Source organism: Aquila chrysaetos, chromosome 3, assembly GCF_900496995.4.
Source record: "Aquila chrysaetos chrysaetos chromosome 3, bAquChr1.4, whole genome shotgun sequence".
Lineage (NCBI taxonomy): Eukaryota > Metazoa > Chordata > Aves > Accipitriformes > Accipitridae > Aquila > Aquila chrysaetos.
This window is the reverse complement of record NC_044006.1, coordinates 25,376,253-25,399,666: the sequence shown is the minus strand read 5'-3', so window position 1 is coordinate 25,399,666 and position 23,414 is coordinate 25,376,253. Positions and strand designations below refer to the sequence as shown.

The 23,414-nt window shown below is 36.9% G+C and overlaps 1 protein-coding gene across 10 annotated transcripts in view; it reads right to left on the bottom strand.

Annotated features, from left to right (window-relative positions):
• The window catches only part of EZH2 (enhancer of zeste 2 polycomb repressive complex 2 subunit), a 51,014-nt gene that overhangs the window by 4,883 nt on the left and 22,717 nt on the right, over positions 1-23,414 (bottom strand). For 8 of the 10 annotated variants that reach the window (XR_003922778.2, XM_030009802.2, XM_030009798.2 and 5 more), the window contains exons 4-13: positions 20,723-20,839; positions 19,219-19,339; positions 16,829-16,972; positions 16,176-16,278; positions 15,437-15,600; positions 8,822-8,913; positions 7,607-7,847; positions 6,970-7,139; positions 6,495-6,589; positions 769-809 (exon numbers count right to left, since the gene is read on the bottom strand). Coding sequence is in view for 9 of the 10 variants with exons in the window: in XM_030009802.2 (XP_029865662.1) it covers positions 769-809; positions 6,495-6,589; positions 6,970-7,139; positions 7,607-7,847; positions 8,822-8,913; positions 15,437-15,600; positions 16,176-16,278; positions 16,829-16,972; positions 19,219-19,339; positions 20,723-20,839 (1,288 nt within the window). In the remaining variant the exon portion in view is untranslated. Of the gene's footprint in view, positions 1-768; positions 810-6,494; positions 6,590-6,969; positions 7,140-7,606; positions 7,848-8,821; positions 8,914-15,436; positions 15,601-16,175; positions 16,279-16,828; positions 16,973-19,218; positions 19,340-20,722; positions 20,840-21,760; positions 21,838-23,414 lie in introns of all 10 variants that reach the window. The other 2 variants (XM_030009807.1, XM_030009799.2) reach the window with 2 other exon arrangements.

Below are 23,414 nucleotides of genomic sequence, written 5' to 3'. Positions count from 1 at the left end.
TTCCTGTGTGAACATGTTCTAGAGTAACACCTATATTAATCAGCAAAGTAAATTTGCTCAAATACCCAAAGTAATTTTTACTCTGGAGCAACAGTCAACTTTCAAACAGATACACTGGCAAAATAATGCCTTGGTCATTATACCACTGTGCTTTCCCAAGTCAATTTTCCAATACAGACAACGCTAACGTCTTACAGGCAAGGAGGGACTATTGGGGACAAGTCTAGAGCTTTACCTATAGACCAGCTAGGAGAATTTGGTGTTATATAAATTACATTTGCTGTTAATACTCCTGAGCTTGTGTTGGGTTTGCAATCAGCAATCAAAAAGGAGAGAGAAAGAAAAACTGATCAATTATTTATGTTGCTAAAAGTCCCAACCACTCTCAACAAATTTTCAGATAACTATTTCTAAAATAAGCTGTTTTTAAAAATGCCGCTTTTTACTGCAGCTCCTGTTAATACCATTTTTATCTGTACTTCAATGAGGCCATACTGAAAGGATTGTAAATTCAGCCTCCTTTCCTTTTTATTGAATTATACAGAGCTCTTCCAGTTACATAAACCAAACAGTAGGCTTTTGTCCCTACAATATCTGTAATGAGAGCTTACTTTTTTTCTTTTTATTCCCCCTATAATCTCTAGCTCCCCATAGAATGTATATAATGGCCTAACATTAAAAAAATCCAAAACCCCAAAAAACAAAACCAAAAAAGCAATAGTAGGATCTTAAAAGTTCAGGACATAAATTGAATGGAAAGATGCTAACCCTTTTTCAGCTGTATCTTTCTGCAATGAGCAGCCCACAACCTGCAAAAACACAAAACAAACACAAGAAGGTTGACAGGAACTCCTCCTGCAATGGGCTGGGAAAGGTAGCTGCATCTTGCACCCACACTTGACTTAAAATAGGAAAATTGCTGGTAACATGAACTTCTGCTAACTGCACACAAGTCAGAAGTGGTTGCAGCAGAACCACACTGTCCCAGTCTCTTCGAGCTGACAAGATCAACACTCTGCAGGCTGCTCCCTCCCCCTCCCCACACCATTCCTCTAGTCCCAGGGTTGTACAGACAAGCAGTCCCCACCCAGCCCAGGCTACAGCGATGCTTAAATCCAGGCAGCCTTGAAGGAAAACCTGCAAAGAGGCAGCTGCTGGAGCTGCTTCTAGCAGGCAGAAGCAGCAGCAGAAGGAAGATATGGAATTGCAGATATGGAGGGACATGACTAAATAGGGGAGCGAAGGTCTGTCAGCTGTTTGCTTCACAGGACTTGGCCCCAGCACCACACTAGTAGACCCCTACAGATCACATCCAGATATTACCCTTCATCTGCTGAGCTCCAAGTATATGACAACAGGACATCACATCTGTCTGGCACAGCCACACTGATGCAACCTCAGTATTTCTTCTGGCTGGACCGACTTCTCCCCAGTTTGTTCTGACTGGTGGTACTGTGCTAAGCCTTTTCCCTTCTACTTCAAACTCTATACGCCTTTCTCTTCCATCCTTACCGTGTTCCGTCAGTGTCCTCTTTCTCATTAGCTTAGCTAAGTACTCCCTTTGCAAGAAGTGTTGGTTTTGTTTTGCTGTGTGGTGGTTTGGTTAGGTTTGGGTTTTGTTGGGTTTTGCCCTTTTTTTTTTTTGGGGGGGGGGGGGGGGGGGGGGGGGGGTGTTTTACTTAAGAGTACCATGCCTTTGGTTATCATAACGTAACTCACTATACTTTCTTCAATTCTATGCAATTTAGTTAGCACTTGATTTTTGGTAAATAAACATAATAAAAAAAATTTAGATTAATGACTTTCAAAGTTTACACTTCTCGGACTTTCTTAGTAAGTCATATAGCAACATTAAGAGAATATGGGAGAAGCCTCATTCCCTGGCCAAATAATACACTGCTAGCTGCACCTCGCAACCTCACTTCCTGTTCAGGTTTACTTAGCAGTCCAAAATACTCGTGAACACATGTACTCAAAAATCCCCAGCACAGAACACTTTGAAAGCTCTTCTGCCCTTCAGTGAAGGCAACACTCAGAAGTTGCACTCAGCACTCTGAAAAAATACATCCTGCTGTAACTACTTAAATAGGACTTTGTGCTGGCCCCACCACCACACACAACAGCTTTCAGTAAACAAGATTCTCTTTGCAGTTGCCCTTTCAAAGCTTTACCGCTAGACTTAACATTAAGTGCTCAACAGCCAACTTTCTTAAAAGCATTTGAAGGAACCCATACAAGTTAGAAACCCACAGAGGCAGACCTGTCCAAGTAACTGAGGTTGAGGGGAGGGAACAAATCCAAAGACTATCAGCATTACAGAGCACTGTAATAAATAGATGACATTCCTATTAAGAGTGACTCACTCTGGGAGAAAAAGGCTACCAACATATATTTATGAATTATGAGATGCTGACTCTTTGTAAGAAGACAGTTCCCATACAATTGAAAGAAGGACTGCAATTTTGACTTAAATTACTCTAATGCACGTCAAACTACTTTTCTTTTTGGATAGCTGGTATTCAGCAATGCAACATATACTGTATTTTTCAACAATTCTTTCACAAAAGCTTGTCTCTCAGCCCAAGATAATAAGGACCTACTAGCATACCAAACCGTTAAAAGCTTTCTGTGTATAGTCTTCTTAAAACACCATTTCATTAGCAGTTAGTATGAGCTTTTCGTTTTGCATTTTTTTTAAGGTAGGCATTATCCTAATACTTTAAAAGTAAAATACCACTTGGTGACTAGTTGCCACCTGAGACTTTTTGGTTTCCACAGGAAAGTATAGACTGTATGGACAAGGTCACCTGAATATGACAAAGATTGCCACCATCAACAAAGCATTAATACTAACAACTCAAAATGGATAGAAAATTAAATATGGCAGTCACAACGGCAAAGGCATCAGCTCAGTCATGCAGATTGGTGTCACAGGAGGAAGAGAGTCTAGCAAGGAAGGAACTGGAGACATACAGCGTGAGCATGAATTGTGCGGAATGACAGAGGACAACATGAAGTAAGCTGCCAACACTGACCAATTCAACAGGAGGTTTGAATAGCTCAATCAAATAGTACATTCATTGGCTTGTAACTTTCAAAAACTGTCAGGAAGCACTGCAAGTTCGCCTGATTAGTGCACAAAGCTGAAGCCTGAATGAGTACTGTACTAAACGTGGACTAATTTCTCTCTCTGCCCTATAATCTGCTATCTCAATTCAGAAACAAAAGGCAAGATCTGATCCCATGCGCCAGGAACCAAAGGCAAGGAAAAGACAAAGTTGAGAAAGCACTAGCAACTTGAAGCTTCATTAAAAAAAAAAAAACAAAAACAAAAAAACCACACCAAAAAAACCCCCACCAAAAACCACAAATTGGAAACTCGGTGGCAGATTTCCAAGCAAGCAGGTAGATTTGTACATCTGGTTGCTGACATCTGCAGGATAGCCAGCTTAGAAAACAAGTGTTTCCAGAAGCATTATGACAGAAGCTGTCAAAAATATTACTGTTCTCTGCTAACAACCTACTAGATTTTGCCAGTGTTTTCAGGAGGCACTGGTATCGGCTAATCAGGCAGTAGAAACGCATTCTTTGGAAGAAGCTACACTAGCATTTCTTTCCCTGCACAGGGATGGATACTCTGCCACCAGAAATAGCACTGAAAATTCAAAATATGTGCCAATTATGTCAATATATGTAGTTTGCAGTGTTCAATTTTCTGGCATCACTCAAAGACTTCTTTTCAGTCTCCTAAATCATATCTTATCCACAGCCTCCCCACCACTCTAAGACTCAGCCTTCCAACCAGCTGGCACATAAGAATATCTGTGCCAATGCCTCAGCTGCACCTTTTGCCTGATAATAGTGAGACTTTAAATCCCTATAAAAACTCTAGGCAGAACCACGTGAGCTATTCAAGCATGCAGTGAAGAGCAGTCCAGCGGAAGGTAGGGACAGGAGGAGGAAAATGAGAATATAGGAAAAAAGAAAATACTTTCAAATAAAGTTTACTAAGTAAACTTGCATCCGAATAGGGGCTGAGGGAGGGGAGGATAACAAAAATAATCAAGAAGCAGCATTACATGGCCCTACAATCAATAACAGATCCTTACCAATCCAGAGGAAGGAGTGCTGATTAGTTAAAGCAAATACAATTTCGCTCCCAGCAATGGAAAAAAAATACACGCAAGACAATGAACAGTACTGAAGTACTCTCCCTCCAGCATACGTTCATGCTTTTCTGAATTCTTTCCTGGTTCAGATTTTTCTATTGGCTTCTATGCAAAGTACTTACTCCTCCAGCAAAGCAGAGCTTTCACAAACCACCAGATTAATCTCTGATACATAGGACAGGCTCTGACACTGACTGGCTCTCCAAAAAACAACTATATAAAAAGTCTTCTCCTCTCATTGATCAGCCTTATTAAGGCTATCTAACAAAAAAGACATTGGAAGGAGGGAGAGAATATCTTTTACTATCCAAGAGGGGTATAGTCTTGCCAGCTAGATGGTCAGTATGCCTATACAGGCACCAAGATTGCATGGGAAATAGGCGAAGTCTTGCAAGAAAATCTGCTGCTGCTTTTCCTCAAAGGCAGCCTACCACACATACATGTGGAAAACCTGGAGACCAGTAAGTGCCTTGCAATGGAAAAGTGCAAACAGGACAGAAGAGCCTTCCTGGCTCTAGGACTAGATTTACTCTAGGAGTGAGTAAACTCAACTCAAAGAAATGTAAGAAACAGAGAAAGACTTCCAGATGGTTTTCCCAATTGCTAGTTGTGTGACATCTTCAGAGAGTGCTCAGATTACAGTAGTATGTAGGCAGGCTAAAAGGTTTTCCTTTTTTTAAAAGGCTACTGCACATAGAATAATGGAGACAGCTTGATTACCACATATTCTGTGAAATTAAATAAAAAAAATTTCTACTTCCTTCAATCAGAGTTAAAAGAATTAAAAGGCATTTCAAAACTAAATTGCTAGCATAAAAGTTTTTATATTGGCAACTAATAAGAACAAAATAACATCAAGAAACCCCACATAATGGTATGTGCTTTTATTTATTCAGGGAAAAAAAAAAAAAAAAAAAAACCAAACCAAAAAAAAACTCTCAAAACTCCTCCAAAACAATAATGTCAACCTGGTAACCATATAATCCATTTCAGCTTCAAAATACATTTGAGCCTTTTAGTTGCTTTTTTCAAATAGATGTAGTGGCACCATTTTTATAGCAATTTGCATGAATCTGAAAGCAAGCTAATTCCCAACTACATATTCCAAACTTGCACTATGGCTAATAACTCCAGATTTAAATAGCCACCCCACCAATGCCCCAAAACTTGAAAACTGTGCCAAGAGCATTAAATCAATAGTTTTTGCTGAGAACAGAATCTCTTCCAGATGCTCACTGAATCTTTTCCTAGCTGACATCGGCTGCCTCTATGCTACAAAGCAGAAACATTCTACTCCACGTCAACAGTATCTTTGAGCCAGTATCAGGAATTTCACTAAGCCTGGAAATAATAAATATACTTAGACAAGCTAAGACAGAAGCAAGGAGAATTGATGGGAGAAGAACTGGAAAAACAAACTTGGGGGAAAATAAGGAAAGTTAAAGGGAGAAAAAGGAAACTTTATGGAAAAAGTGTACTTATTGCTTGCAGAAAGAAATGTTCTTGCTAATTTTCAGGCAGCTTTTTATCTCCTATGTTCTTATCCCTGGGAATAAAAAAAATCAACGCAGAGTCGCATTTTTCAAACCTTGGGATTCTCAAAGAAAAATGCATTTCACTGACAGACATTAGCCACCAAGTTTAAAATTCCAACAGTAATTGCTTCAGCTGGTCTTTGTGGCTCCAGCAAAAAGCTTGATTTTGTTCTTCATTGCAGCTTCACTTCAAATAATAACTTGTTAACCTGGTTCTTTAGTTGAAGTTCTAGTTCATAATGAAACTGGGGTGCTACAACAGAATAGTGTCTCAAAGAAAAAAAAAGGCAATCCTACTAGTTTGCTACAATATTTTTGCTTACTGATCATCTGAATCTTAATGAAATACACTTCACCATAAAAAAAGTTAAGTTTTAATTTACAAAATACCATATAATCATTATTGTATCCCATTATAATGCTTGTAAATTTAGTATTTATTGCTGCAAACAATATTATACCACAATATCTTGAATGTTGTAAGAAGCTGTGTATAGTATTTCTAATCTAAACTTAGTTTGACTACTTGCAGCAATACACCTACGAGAATCTGCTAACAAAAATCTGGCTGTTAAAAAGATTAAAAAGAAGGGAAGTGGAAGGTTATACTTGTCAATGCGGTAATACTTTTGTCTGAAACCAAAACGCCATTTTGTTTTATTGCTCCAAATTCTGGTTTTGGAAGCAAAAGGAGAAGAGTTGCATGACTTTTCCTCCAAAATACTTTCTGTTCTGATCCCCTGTATCTCTGATTCATTGTTATGCTAAGGTTATTTAGTAACAGATTTACCTGTGTTTCCTTTTCTTCTTTCTGGGAGGAGTATCAACATCTTCAGCAGGGACTGGAGCAATAATACTAGATTCCTTTACTCTAAACTCATACACCTAACAAGAGATACCATAATACATCCACGATAAATCTCTCACTAGTAGAAAGTTGCTCATTTTCTAAGTTAGTATGATTTCCTCCAACCAACAACTTACAGTTTATATCCAGTCATAGTCTCTTTTCAATACATTTAAAGTTGATTATTTTTGTTATTTAAGAACAGATAGTCTAATTTAAACCTCCTGTAAATTTAATTTAAAAACAGTTTTAAAACTAATGTCTATATATTTGTGGCATGAATTCTGGATCATAGCATTCTTGGGAAAAACCAAGAAAATTAATTAATTTTCTCTTTTAGTAATCAAAACTAGTATTTCTATACTTCAGTTTTAAAAGTAAAACACTATCATCTTTAGTAAGTAGCTTCCCTTCTTACCTGCCTGCACGTTTTGGTCCCAATCAGTCTGGCAATTGCACAGAAGTTGTCATAGTAGGTACCAATAAGAACTCTAAACATTGAGGCTTCTGCACCACTCCATTCCACATTCTCCGGAGGCTCAATATTTGGCTTCATCTTTATCGGTGTCTGACACCTAGAATTTGCTTCTGTAATAAATAATGGAAAGTATAGGTCAATGTAAGGCTATGTTTCAAAAATTTTCACAGCCCTTTAATAATTTGACATTTTTATGTTAAAAATAGTTAATAATAATAGTTTAAAGTAATAGTTAATAATAATAGTTTAAAATATCCCAGGTTTCTGTTGTTGTTTCCTAGTCTAAGTGCCACAACAAAACAGCACTTTTCACATACCTCTTAAAGAAGGTAAAAATTAGGTAACAGTAGCTATTAAAATTACACAATCTCACCTCTATACATAAATCAAAAGACAATCTGGAAATTTCCTTACAGTGCTCTATTTGAGTAAACTCATATTATTAGCCTGTCTTTTCACTCACTTCCATACATTCCAAATACATGGCTTCTAGGATCGTGTGGCTCAACTTGGTTTTTTTGTTTTATCCTCTCAAGCACTGCAGCTAATTGAATAAAGAAGTATTGACTAGCCTTACCAGAGGAACTGGATGTTTCATCTTTCTTTTCTTCTTCTTCTTTATCATTGTTTTCTCCTCCAGTTTCAGTTCCAGCTTCTCTATCACTATCTGTGTCTTTTGATTCCAATACATTTATTGTCGGCGTGCTGGGTCTGCTGGTGTTGTTTGGAAGTCTTCCCCTTCGGCGGCCACCTGGGCGCTTTGGTGGTGTCTTTATACGCTCAGCAGTCAAGGCAGCTGCAAACTCCTTTGCACCTTCCTAAACACAAAACATTAAAATTTTCAGTAAAAGAATTAAGAAGTGTTTTCACCTGTGGTCAGGGATTGGGGGAGAACACGTTCTACTTGCATACTACTTTGCATTATTCTACAACTTAATCATGTACACACAAATACCAGTTAAATGTACTCTATGAACATAAATACTTCTGCTACTATCATGAAAAAAAAAATCTACATATACAAAGTACTTATGTCAGTATTTCAGTTCCACTTTCATTCTGGCTGCCAAGTGAAAAATAATTCAGTAGTAAATTTCTATTTTCCCAGATGACAGAAAAAATGAGAATTTCCCACAGAGAACACCCTTCAAAATACAAGAACTCTTCTTGCACATGGCACTTAAACAATATGCATTCTGCATTTTTTTAAAATGCAATCACTGGTAATTTGTTTTCTAGTGGAAAGGGGTATGACAATGCGTAGCAAGTTTTTAGCCTGGAAAATTACACAGTTTCTCACACTAAAAAATTTAGGGGAAGTATAAGAGAGATTTGAAATTATATTACTAAGAATTTCACCCCTTTAATTTCCATCCTGTTGTTTCTTAAGAGCACAAATACTGGATGAAATCCACCTTCAGCAAACTAAAAAACCTTTATAATTTTTAGTCGTGATATAACTTACAACAGAGCTAAGTCTGTAAGACCCAGTTCTTTGACTAGATTGGACACAATAGCAGCAACATATTATTAGGAGGCTATAACCTTTCTTCCCTACAAATATCTCAGGCTACATCAAACATAGCTAAAAATTAGTCCTACTTAGACTTTCATTTGATGATTGGAAGTTAACTCTTTTCTTTTGCACAAACTGAAGGCAGCATACTTGACTGCAAGTGGCCCACAAGTATATGCACTACCGTATATGCAGCATGTCCTTACACTAAGTGTAACTTGCTATACTGCAGCTAGCACTAGCACTTAGTGAATTTAACAAATGAAATTATCTTACCAGATGTTGGTAACAGTGCGGTCCACAAGGCTTATTATCTAATGCTGTTTCTGTATTCTTTCGTTTATAAGTATTAGGAGTTGCATGGAATGCTGTTGAATCAAAACATCACATTTGTAAGTTTTAATATTAAAAAAATACATTAAATAGCTAACCTCAAACAGTATCCAAAGCACAAGGTTTACCAAGACTTTACTAAAACCAGAATAAAATGATAATAAATGGGAAAAAAAACCACAGAATAAACCCTATCTAGTGACATTTGACTTACCACTTAAATACACAGAGACAGCACCAGGTAAGTTTCGCGTATGCCCATTTACATCAGTGAAGACAATCATCACATTTGTTTCATGCATCAAGGAAGACCTCCTCTATCTCCACTCCCAACAAACAGAACAGACTTTACTTCTGTTACCATGTTAAACAGAATTATTCAGGGCTTCTCCTATTAATGCATGATCATCTCTCAATCTGTAAGATTCAGGTGTTCAATTTCTATCTTGTCAGAAAATGCAACCCCCCACACTTTGGAACGGTAATGGACCCACTTTTCATTTTTGTTAGCAAGAAGGACACCTCAGCATTTTTGCTCTATTAGTTTATCAGCACTCCAACTAAGCTGACAGGTGGTAAGTGTTGTTCCTATATCCCAGCTGCAGGGTAAAAATAAGTTAGCATCACACAGTCACTGTGGATCAGAACAACCACAGTCCACAGTTAAGTCTGCAACTTGCAGAGAAGTGTCTGCTCATGTATGTGATGGACTCTGTACAGCTCTGTATAAGTTGCAGAACAGTGACCCAGCATGGAGCCAAACTGGGTGTGTTACAGATGCAACATGAGCACCTTTATAACAGGATGGCAGAGTTTCCTACCCATTCCCTTTGCCAGAGCTCATCTCTACCAGCTTTCCCCCATGCAATCCCTGCCTCCCAGCAGGATGTTTTCAGAGAGACTGACTTTCCCAGTTTTGCTGGAGGTATTGGGAGCTCTTCTGTATCCCTTACTTAACTGAAGCCTGGAAAACCTGCAGCTAGAGTCTCACCAGAACTCATATACTCATGTTTCCAAATTATACTAGGAGCTTTTAGAAATACCATCCTTAGTTTTATGCAATTCTCTTTTTTTTTTTTTAAAAAAAATCCCTCCATGCTCAAGGAACAAATTTTTTTGTTTTAATATTTATATAGATAGATAGATATCAATAAATACTGTTTCCCCTTAAATGTGCTAGCAGTGGCATACACAACTGCAAGGAACAAAAATAGAGAATGCACTCAAGTTTAAAAAAAAAAAAAAAAACAAAACAAAAAAAACACACACACACAAAAAACCCCCACTACTCAGTGCTAGCTAGCTGACTGTTTTCTAAAGCTCCATGAAGGCCTACAAAAGACACCTGTCTGAAAATGCATGATTCCCAAGCAGTGTAAAAGCATTTATGCTGCTGTTTTACCACCGTTGCAGTTAGGCAACTGTAACTTAACTGTAAGTTTTTGAACACTCAGTGAATAAAAAGTGCTAATGTTCAAACTGAAAGAAAAAAATCCCTCGCTCCCCTCTTACCCATATTAATCCATAAGGGCTGTTCCGTACCAACACCACACACATCCTTCTCCTTCAATAAGCCACCACCATAGGTTTTCCTACTCATTTCTAGACTGTGTACGAGGCTTCTCTTTGTAATAGTCCACTATACTCTCAAGACTGAACTTTTTAAATGCAGTTCCTTCCCTTTTAAAGAATGTGGGCAGAGCTCACATATGTCTTCACAGACAAAGTTTTTAAAAGCAAATCTCATTTCAGTGATCTGGTTTGCAGCGTAGCTCCACAAGCACTTGTTTTGGCACCAGTGGGGAGGGTGACCAGTGGTGGTGAGCACTTCTTAAGAGAGCTTCTCTGATGAAACCACTCCGTCTTGGAACCATCACTTCATGCTCCCCTCCCATAAGGGAAGGTGTGCTGGAAATCAAATCATAAATTCTATAATGTTATGCCTGTATTAATGACAGCAGCACATGGGAACCTCAGGAAAGCAATATGTTCTTCCAAGGCTTTCTTAAAAAGGTATAAACAATATAAAAGTATCACTAATTAAATATTGCATCACTTCCTCCAGTGAAATATATTACATTTTATAAACCTGAAAACACAAAAAAAGCTTCAATTTTCCACATATGGGCATATAGGTATGTAAAAATTATTTACAAGCAAGTATAGGCATGTAATTTATGCATATTGTTGCTATTAGCACTCTTTCTTCCCCCATATTCCAGTTAAAAGCTTTTCTGTGGTATGTCACTTCTCATATGTTTCACATATCCTTGAAGTGTTCATACATTCTGTAGGTAAAATATGTTAAATAACAAAGAAACCTTGCAATTTAATGCCAAGTTATTCCACCCTTTTTCCAGCTTTTAAAAAACAATGAGATGATTGGGACCCCCCCCCACCCCAAAGTGGAGGGGAAAAACCCAGATTTTTCAACACTGCATCTTTAAATTTGCACAGTATACCATTTCATTCATTCAGGGTTTTTTCACATAACTGTTTTACCCTCTTTTCATACCACAAGAAAAATAATTTTGCAACAATGCAAAAGAACAGTAAAACATTTGCAAGCCATGATCCTTATCAGACTGCTGCAACGTGCAGAAACCAAAACTATTCTTTTTATGTCACTTGCAGATGCAAACATTTCTCTCAAGTTCATTTGCAGAGGTCCTACAATGAGTGTTTATTTTTTAAAATTGTTTTCCTTTAGACAATGAAAAAATGTTTAGTTCGTAATGCAGTGAAACAAATAAACTTTTGACTTTTTAAACCAGCAAGACCTCAAAAATACACTATATCTGATACTTTAATATTAGAATCATATCTTGTATTCCACTATTTCAAAAACACCCAACATAGTATAGTACTGACAACTGTAGTCAGAATCTACCACCACTGTTGCAAGTTACTTTTTGGGAGGCTTGTTACAAAGAAAGGACCCAGGACAAGAATAAAACTGTTTGTATAGCTGTATTATGAATCTTGCCAATATCAGTAGGAATTCTTTTTAAAAAAATCAAAGAAGACTTTGCAGAATTTCCTAAATAACTAAGCTCTGTATTTCTTCAATAATTTCCTTAATAAAGTCATTCTAAAACTCCTTCACTGAGCATGTTTTCTGTCTTTGAGATTTATTACCTGTCTCATCCCCAAGGGGCTCAATTCTCATATTTTTCATAATGTGAAAGTACACAGGCAACAGTTTAGCCTGAAATGTACATTTGCTTCACAGTCAAGCTATTTGGGAAATTCTCCCTACCTGATATTTTTCCTTCTTCTAAATTCTTTGTTAGTCCAGACATTTAGGCATAATTCCTTGCTGTCAGCAAATGAAGTCGGTACACAAGTTTTTTCAGTAATGTCATCACCTGCACATAAAGGGATTGCCAGGTCGTCAAGGGGACTTGACACGTTAAAAATCTAATGATAACTTTTCCAATACTTAAATCAAATGTTCTAGAACAAAGATTTGAAACTACATAAAATAAGGCTAATCTAAAAAAAAAAAAAAAAAAAAAAAAAGGAATCTAAGAGGGGGGATTACAAAAATCAAAAACAGACCTAATAGGATTCCTGTATTTTTTTAACTTTCTATGCCTTCTCTAGAGATTTGCGCCTTTCAAAGTACAAATCTTATCACTGTAGCCCACCACGTTACCAAAGTAATTCATCAAAAATGTCATCTGCAGAAGCCAGGACATCATCCTGTAGTGCTTGGCAACTGCATGAAGTAGAACATAGGGGCAACTGATTAGGGTGCTAGTAGAAATGTTAGCAACTTTTTAAACAAGTTAAATTGGTAAATTGTTGCAGACACTCAAAATTGCTAGTGCAGCCTTCCAATAACCAAAGTAGTCTTTTTTTTGATGAGTTACTTATTCCCAGCAATGAATCAGGTGGATTTTGACCAACAGTCTTAAAATTTCACAGAAAGCAAAGAGGTCATACAACTGACTCTCTCAGTTTTTAACAGATAAATTCCTAGCTCTAGACAGACAAGCAGACAGACACACAGACAGAAAACCATCCTCTTTCTTTGGTGTTACTATAGACAAAAGCAGAAGGAAGCAATGCATCCAAGCAGTGGCTAGTCATTGTAGAGGTGGGATTTGGGTATGTCTTCAGGGAATGGTGACTGAAGCATCAGTTTACTACATTCAGTGTCCAGCCTGGAGGCTACATAGTGAATGTGTAAATCAAGCTTCAAGAGATCTCTTTGCAACAATCAAGTATCAAGTCTATTTTTGTCAGTGACAATGCACGTGCTGCATAAGCTGCCATAAGGGGCACTATCATAACCGGTAATTTCACGCTCCATCTTGACACAAAGGTACATCTTGAATGCCCCCACAGTGGAAGTGTTATTCTTCCTTCTTTCTGCTATGGCTCTGAAAACCTGAAGAGATGACTTAAAGTTTGGGCCTTTTTAAGTACAAGGCATGGTTTAAAATGAAGCCTTGGACATATACCACTTTGGAAAGAATACTGACTTGTTTAAGGGACTTATCAAAAATCACCAGCAACAAGAACTTAGGCAATCTTTAGCATACACAGGAACACCTTGTCTTCCATCTGAAGGTTATGAACACAAGGAAAGGGGGCTCAACATTTTCAGCTTAAAGGATGCTGCTAGTGTGAGAACTGAAGTCCTTCAGCTGATCAGTGACATGACTCTGGACTTTGTCACTGGCTGAATCTGCCACTTAAGAACATGTCAAAATGAACAACATTATGAATCTGTCCTTCACAGCACTAAAAGAAGTCTCACAGATTTGGTGCCTCAAAACTGTGGACTGGTAATACCAGGCTCCCCAGAGTACTCCCAGGTACTGAAATGTGGTCTGCGGATCCTTTCAGTTCTACTTCTAACAATCTGTAAAAATTACTATGAAAGGCAAATCTATATAAACTGAGTAATCAAATATATGTGTATTTTAGAGGAGCCTATATCTTCACTGGAAAAATCCTGCAAGTTTATAAAACTAGTGAGAAAAATGGCCTAAAACCACTGCTGCAGAATTACCTAAAAATCTTCTGGGGTGCTCCTGTAAAAAGTTTGTTCTTACTATGTCTGGACAATGCTTTTTTGTTGACTTAAAAACCAAAATCCTTTTGCAGAAGTAAAACTAGACTGGCACTCAGTCTTCCTGCTAGACTGTTGAGTGTCAAGAACTCATAAAACCACTGCCAGACAAATGGATTTGCCAAGAGCTAGTATACAGCTTCACTTCCCTGTCCTACAGACTAAGGCTGCACACAGCACTTCTTGGAACAAGTCATCCAGGCAACTAAGATACTTCTAAGCAAAACCTGCAGCTTCACAGAACATCCCCGTGTTGAAGCTGCCTGGACAAGGCTGCAGCTATACCTCCAGAAACTTACTGTTCTTAAACATTATTCAGAAGTAAGAGCTTCTTTATATTTTCGAGCAAGGTCTGCCAACAGAATGCAAGCAGAAAGTGAAACTAAGACCTAACTCCAAAAGCCACAAATACTAAAGAAACTAGGAACAGGAAAAGCTTCTCCCCTCCCCACCATCTGACAACAACTCCAGTTCCTCCTCAAACTGAAAGGCAACTAAGGGATACTAAAAAGCAGCAACCCTGGGTAAAGCCTTCAGTGTGAAGTACAAATACAGGCAGATTGCATGTGTGCTGGATGAGGAGCTGCTGACAAAGCACAAAGATTTCCAAATGAACATGCGTGCACACTCAGTGGAACATGCAAATGAACAGTTAAGTCAAAAGAGAAAATTAATTTGAAATAGAGGCCATCATAGAATTCAACCGCAAGTCGAAACCACTTCATATTTGACTCTTAGGTTCCCCTTTATGTTTGACTCCATTCTCAGAGAAAGAATTGTCTCAAGTAGCACTTCAGAATCTCTCCTACTCTTCACACTTTGCAAATGGAAACTAACATCATTACTAATGCTCTTGTTAAATCCTTCCCCCAGAAGAATGGGGCAACATGAAAGCAATTCAGTGGAAAGAATATCACAATTTCTAAAACTCAACTGTCCGAAACAATTCTTCTTCAAATCACCAGGTACAAGTAAAGTGGCTAGAAAGTAACCTGAGAGGAGAAAAATAAAAAAACTGTTCATGGATATTCATTCTCCCTGCTGGAAAATGAAGCAAGTCTGATGAATAACCAGGTATTTTTATGGAGAAATATATTCCATTCTCCATGCACAAACTGAGAAAGTGTAACACAGAAACAGTAGTAGAAAACAATGTAGTTTTCCTGAAGACTATAAAAAGAGAAGTAACATTACAGGTTGGTCCCAGCCAGAAATTCTATACGAACTCCTAAATGCAAAAAGGATAACAAACTACCCCAAAGAGGTGCATTCAGTTTTCTGAGGTATAGTTTTCACTGCAAAATGATGAAAACATGGACAAGATGTTTTCGTAAACTTTAGCAATGTTACTGCTTTTATTTTTTTTCTTCTCTTTCCTTCCTTGTGTATTGCATCTTATGGTACTATTAAGTTTCCAGACTTGCAAAAAAAAAAAAAAAAAAAGAGATATATAAGCAGGCTCTAATTGTACTTACGATGTAAGAAGCAATCATATTTAAAACAGCGTCTACAGAAGAGTGTGTGAAAAGAGTGTAGGCTTTGCTCCCTCTGAACAGATTTAGCATTTGGTCCATCTATGTTTGGTGTGCACTCAGGAGGAAGAGCTCCAGGAAGCTGCTGCTCAGTGAGTTCTTTGTATCTTAAAAGAAAGAAATAGAAGTTATTTATTTAGTATAATAATAATAAAAAAATTTATTCCAATACCACTCTGCATTTTCAGTGACAAATTAAAAAAAAAAAAATTAAGAAATGTGCCAGCTAGAAAGGTCAATCCGTTAGTGACATGACAAGTTATTAATTCTATACTCATTTATACAAATACAAAATTGGCTAGGAAAGAATGCATTTATATTCTGGACCATCATGTCCTCATATATATTACTCACTATTACTCACTAACTCCAAAAAGGAGACTTTTTTTTTTTTTAAACAGAAGCTTTTATTTTACCACCTCAAAAAAATAACATAGATTATTAAACACATGCAAGCAGTCACTTTTCAACAGTTTGAAAGGAAGGCTAATAAACACCTCTGTATTTTTTGACTCAGTGGGAACAGCCAATTCCCTTCAAGTATCACTTGCAGAAGTTACACAACTGCCACAGAACCTAGCTGCAAGGGGGACCATTCTGAATCAACAAATATTTAATGAAGTCAAGGAATCTTTGTTTCATAAAGCAACACAGCAATGTATCTTAAGAAATACTTTCTTACTTCTCTTTCAATTCTTCTGCTGTACCCTTGTCTGGAAACATCGAGGAAATGGCTTCAAATATCTTGTCAGAAGGAAATCTCCGAGGTGGGTGGCTTTCTTTCTCTGTCAAAGAAGCAAAAAATTTGGAAAACAAAAAATTTTATTTCTGCTTCTTTGCTACTTCAAGGAGGTGTTCAGAGAAAGGGGGACTTCACCAAAATCCTAATAAAAAAGAAGGAGCAAAGGTTTTTATTTCTAAATTACAGACAACACACTGCATTAAGTGATCTCTCCTGCTGAGAGAACTCTACTAGTAAAATTTGGAGAAACCATTATTTCACCAGCAGATGGAGATGGCAATTCAGAACTCTGCCTACTTTAGAATAATGATATTTCATCTTCTGAGGAGTACCAAAGCATTTATTAGACAGATACCAAACTGATTTTTGGTGCATTTGACTGTCTCAGTATGCAGATAAACAAAAATTGGCAAAAGCGCCTTTTGTAGTATCCTCTGTACAACTCTTGAACTAAATGGCAAAGGAAATGATGAAGAAAATGATGCTACTTTAGACCTGAAAACTATCAAGTAGAAGGGTTTGAACAAATTTATTGAGTGATTAAAGAAAAGGGGGTTTTGGTTTTAATTTCTAAAGTGTGCAGACAGACATACCCATCCTGTTACCTTCCCGATCTTTTTGCTTGTCATCTCTTTCATCAGGATTGTCATCTCCATCATCATCATCTTCATCATCACTATATTGACCAAGTGCATTGACCAGCTCAACAAATATTTCATCATTGATAAATCCACATTCTGAAATTCAGCAAAATTGGGAGTGAACAGAAAAGCACAATGCGTATACGAAGTATTTTTAATCCTCCCTACACTTAAATTGAATTATGGCAAATGCTGTAATTTATGAAAAAAAATTTTGCATTTTTCCCCCTCTCAGTTCCAATGTATGAACTGAGAAGAGTTAAAAATACTCAGTATTTATTTCTTAGACTGACAGCTGGGAAGGGGAGAAGGAAACTTGTTGAAATTTTTCTTTTCCTGACTCCTTGTGCTTCATACCAGTAGACATAAATAAATCTCTCTTTCTTGGAAGATAAAAAAAATTTCTAACTAGCTAGACTATTTAAGAGGTTTTATGCCAGAATCCCAATTGCAACATGGTTGGGTTAAGCCAGCCTGGAAATGCATGCAGTCAATCTATGAAGCTATCATTGGACGCCTAGGGAATCTCCAGAGAGACTTTTGGTTGGTAGTTCCATAGCATCTACTTCCCCACTATAGAACTCGCTGGCAAGGTGATAAAAAAAGAATACAGTTATATACAAAAAATTCAAGAGAAAACTGAAGGATACAATGCTGCATATATCTGCTTATTAGCTTATATTCTGCTGTAAAATTGAGAGGGCAGCACAGATAGACAATAGGGCAGAGAGGAAAATTGTAGTTAGTGTTGACAGAGACTGCTGTTATTTTTCAAAAAATAACCATGAGCTGTGTGGGAACTATAGTGCTTATCACCACCCTTTTGAACTTGGACTGGGGTTGGATGTCAAACTATAACTTGAAGGAAACTAACAGTTTTGTTTCTGTGTAGACAATGAAAACAGGCAGGTACTTCATTTGGACGTTTTAAACAGAACTCTTAATATACACACACAGGTTAGTATGAATTTCTCTCCCAAAAGTGCAATTACAGAGGTAGTTTACAATTCTGACTCTTATATGGGAATGCCTCTGGATTACAGATTCCCACAGCATTTACATTTAATTACAGTCAGACAAGAATATTAGTTATTGGGAGACTAAAATATCATCTTTCTACTTTCGATATATAGTTTTGAAGGACCCATAATAACAGTAATTGCCATCATAAACTTGGGACTCAAGATGGTGAAACGAGATTAATTTTAAAGCTAGACTAATTTAATAAGCTAGACTCATTTAATAATAAATTAAATCAATAATAGAAGACATTTACTAGTAATGTCACCATTTTTACATAACCAGTTCTCTGACAAGGATGTCAGCAATCAGTAAACCTGTAAAAATATCCAAAGGCAGAACCCCATGAAACATTTCATGTTCCTCATGAAATATAAAGGCACCAGCTATCCTGAGGACATTAACAAGACTAGTATAGGACTGAGTAACATTTATTATTGAATCGCAGGCTTAACCTTCGTGAGTGTCACACAATACTCAAAAATGTGGTTCTCTTTCTCAGTCATCCTACATTAACAGGAATATAACCAATTTTAAGAAACAATTCCCCATTTGGGGGTGGGTAATGTTTCTGTGAAGGGGGAAGCAGAGTAGTCAGAGAAACCTTTGCAACTGTGAAGTTCAGGCTTGTAAAAGCCAGTTCTGAGTGGGCACATAGAGCAAGTGAAAGGTTGCTACTTCACTTCAGACTTAGCAAACTAAGAGACAGATGACATGGCATGTAGTCCAGCTCCCACACAGAATAAGAGGTAAACTACACCTAAGAATACACATATATAGTGTAGCAACAGAAGGATACAACTTTGCTCTATAAGCTGACTTACAGAAAGGAGGTTTTTAAATAGCTAATAATTTCCTTAAAGGGAAAAAAAAACCCCAACACAAAACCCAGAAGAGGTTATTCTATCAAATCACATTCACAGGTATTATTATTATCAGAGTTTTGCATAATTCTCCTCCCACTTTCTGCTAGGCTGGACACATGTAGGGACATTACACTATTATATTCCAAAGCTGTGAGCATGAAACTGAAGACCAAGAACTTCTCCAAGTTGTACCTAAGCATTATGATGAATCACTGTATGGTCTAGGGAAAAAGTTAATGTGTTTAATTTTTCTGTACTACCACTTTAACACTTTGCAGCCTTGTGAAAATGCAAACCAATATATTTAATTAAGGAAGTCTATTATACCCAATGTTTACCCAATGTAGGGATTTTAGAGGTACTACTGTAACAATCAAGCATCAGGCCTTAACAAGCAACACTGACAATTATTTATATAGGAAGAAGTGATTAGTATACCTGAGTGTTTGGGCTCACCTCTGTCTCCATGCACTTTCCCATCATAGTTCTTGATCAGTTCTTCAATAAAGGTACCATCCTGGTCAAGCACTTCATCTCCCATATACGGAATGTTATGTAAAACTGTTTCATCCTCTACCTAGTAACAACAGTTACAATCAAACAATTTAAAATTGCGTTTTCAATTGACCATTTCTGCATTGCCATTTTCACAGTCTACAAGTGTCTAGCTATCACAGTTAACTAACTGGCTTCACTGCTTTACCACATTTACCATTAACTAGATAAATAAAACAAAACCCTCAACAATTTTTGTGCTAGTGGTGACTGGCTCAAGATACTGACACTAGCTCCTAACATTAAGGTTAGCAGGGTATTTCTATAAAGATTCTACTACTGAAACACAGGAAGCTACCTAGCTTTGGGAAGCTTGCATTTGGTAAGTTCATTCTCCCTTGCTTCCTTCTCTTCCACAGTAATGTGCAACGGAACCCACCCCTTCATTGCTTTGTCAGAGATAAGAAAACATGATACAAAAAGACTCTAAATTCAAGTTGTCTAAACAGCAAGCACAGAAACATGCCTCACAATTTAATCTGAACGCCACTGACTTTTTTTTCTTTTTGTCTGCATATCGACAAAATGCATTAATACTCCCATGTTTTGTCAGTAGAATTTATGAACCTTGATACTTAGCTGTATCTTCCAATACTACAGAAGAACCTTCTATTGTTAAGAAAATAAATGTAAACTCTCCTGCTGATCATGATTCTGCAGCAGTGCAAGATATCCAAACAGTGATGAATTGAAAGCAAGTAGAAAAATGTGTGGAAGAACTCTGTACATCTACTGATAAAGACGGTTATTTAAATCACTTTGCTATGATTATTATTGTAATACCCAGTCAGCAAAGGTGATCATATACAAAATGATGTGACAAAGATTTGTAATAAGCTAAGCTTTTCAAATAAGCCGAATACCTACATCAGAAATCTAACATTATGGCTTTTGCATACAGTGAAGCTAATCAGAAGAAAAGGCTATACTCAGTTGCTATATAAGAATGACCATTATGTGAGGACACTATTTCAGGATTAAGTTCTCTATTCCATAAGAATTACTATTCTGCTACAGATACATTGGTCAATTGTCTTACATAAAGACATTCATACCCCTCAGAAAATATTTCTCATTACACTAATTATATGCTTTCAAATAAATCTACATTTGCTAAATACCATACAAGACAATTCATCACCTGAATTAAATAAACTTAGGGTCTCTTACAGCAAGGTTTTAGAGATATTTATGTTCCACTGAGGAAGAGGTTTAGTTTGCAAAGTTACCTTTTTTTTTTTCCCCCATTTTATTTGGGGAAGCCTATTTCTGATTATTACTGCCTTATTACCAATACCAAAAAGATAAGGAGCATAACTGGCAACAGATTTTTGCTGCTTATTTCTAAAATTAACCCTTCCCTTTTCTCCATACATTCCTCCTCTGAGTACTTTTTTAAACTTACCATAAAATTCTGTTGAAGGGGAGACCAAGAATACATTATAGGCACAGAAGCAACAGCATTGAGAGTCTTCAGTGGGATGACTTGTTTTGGAAAATCTATATCACTGGTCACAGAGCACTGAAATAAGAGGCTGAAGTTACACTTACATAGCAACATCAGAAACAAAAAGAAAGAAAAAAATCGCAGAAGAATACTCTACAATGTAAAAAATGCAAAGTGTTTGTCAAAATTAGCCGTATCAGCCTTTGAAAAATGCATCAGATTTTTAGGGCATAATATTAAGAATAGGTTTAGCAGGAAAAAGACACAAGAATTATTTCTATGTCAATACCTAGCTAAAAGATCATGATGGTTTTTTCCACTTATTATTAAGTGCCCATGATATATTTTACTCAGACTATTTGACCTACAATACAAATTATGTTTGGTATCTCAATACAGATTTAGTACCTGTTGCGGCTATACTGATGTTAGAGTATGTACTCAGGCCATCAGAGAGGCAACTGAATTCCCCTGGCTTCAGATCAATACACTGCAGAAATCATGAATTATTTATGTTAAAAAAAAAAAAAAAATTACTTTAATGCCAGCAAGACATCTTATGGAAATAAATCCTCCATATATCTTGTTAATTCTTTCCCTGTTTCCTCATTGTTGTCTGTTTATCCTATCCTCAAGCCTTTGATTATGCACACTGCTTACAATGGAAAAATGAAAATTAACTCTTATTGACATGTCCAGAGTTAGATACTGAGTTTTTCAGCTACAGGACTTCTTTTTTTTCTGATTCAGAGGTTTATGTAGCCTCCAAAAGATAAACATGCCATAGAAATACAGACAACTTCTAGGTTATTCTTGCACCTATTCAAGAGTTAACAGACACAGATCAACTTCTCTCAAACACTTGGACAGCAGTATGAAGAACTCTGGAAAAAAGTTACAAACAAAAGCAGACAGGAACATACAAAGCTAGGGAAAGTACAACAAAGAGGATTTGGAGGTAGGTAAAACAAAGCTTAGAACAGCTATCATAGCTACCTGAAAGGAAAAAAGGAAGTGGAGACAAAAGATCTTTCTCCTTTCCAGAAGGGAAAGATGAACAGAGCTTCACATTTCTAAAGAAATACACAAAGTAATGTAACAAACAGTATACAGAGACAGTACCCCGGTAGAATGACACAAGCCAGATTTATTTATTTTCTTTTTAATCTGCAGCAAATTAAATTAGATTTCTGCCGTGTATATCAATACTCAAGACACTGTCCTATGCTAGTGCTTTATTCCCATTTCAGGTTAATGTTTAATTTTCTAGCTAGCAGCCATCTAGCATATTTTTCATGTATATTTAAAGAAAAATACAAAAGTAAAAAAATAATTAATTTTATCTTTGGAACTAGAAGTCTCAGGCTGACAAATGAGCTACGTCAAAATGACTCAAAGTGTTTGGTACCAAGTCTCAGTTATGTTGCCCCGTTGTTTTGGTATGGAACTCAGCTTACTGTTTATTAGGCTAGCACAGGACATGTTATGGTCTCTGGTTGATGCTGACTGGACTAGCCATTGGAGAAAATCTATGTCACCAGCGATGCCCTGCAGTCTTCACCAAACACATGAAGGCTCTCACAAAACCTTTCCATCAGGTCACTAAACTTCTAGCCAGTGTCCTATGCAACTCTGAAGAAATTCAGCATATTAAGAAAAAAAAATATTTTAAAGTAATCTTTTAAAACCCCCACCATTTCTTTGCCTCACTTCTCTCACTATAAATTATGGCAATCTTAAATCAAGCATTAGAGTTCTGATTCATGAGACAGAGATTAGATTTGAATGCAGTAATTAGTGTGCTCTATCAATTCAGGCAGGAAATCAATTCAGGCAGGAAATTAAGATAAAAGAATAGTGAATCAAGCTAAAAAAAAAAGAAAAAAGAAAGAGGAATGGTGAGGAATGATCTTTTACTAACAAAAATAAGTGAAAATCAGATGTGTACCTGTGTCAATTATTATCAGAAGTTCTGATCCTACAGTGCCATATAATAGGTATAAGAGCTGTACATGAATAATCGCATATTCATCCATGTTTAAAAGAAAACACTCAGGCAAAGGTCCTTGCCTGTTTGCATTTGAACACGCATGCACACAAATGCACCTCCGTGACACACACACGTCCTCAGTTCCCCACTAAAATTTTAGGGAAAGGAAAATCTGAAAAATGTCCTTGAAGAGAAAGTGGTTTGTTTTGGGTTTTTTAACCTATTCGGAGTAAAATCTTTCCATTCTCATCCCACTGAAAAGAGTTAGCTTTTCAGATTATTACACATAAAACAGCTTCAAACTAGCTTAGTTTGGAGAAGTGCCTAAAGAGCAACTGAGAAAGAAGATAAATTAACCTGGGCTGAATACAGAAGTTTGGAGTAGGCTTAAAACTATTTGAGCTACCAACATGAAAGCCAGTTTAGGTGCTCAAATTGCATCACAACCATGGATGTGTTTTTCACAAATTTAGCGTCCACTCTGCTTGTGCAACACAAGAGTGCATCAACTCAACTAACTCCTTTTAGAACCTCTGTGATTATATTACTTTAATTAATATAAAAAAGACTTTGTCAAGTGCTTTAGCCCAATAAGAACCAAAGTAACTACTCATTTGTACCACTGGGGGTCAACTCCAATAGGAGCAAGATTGAACTCCC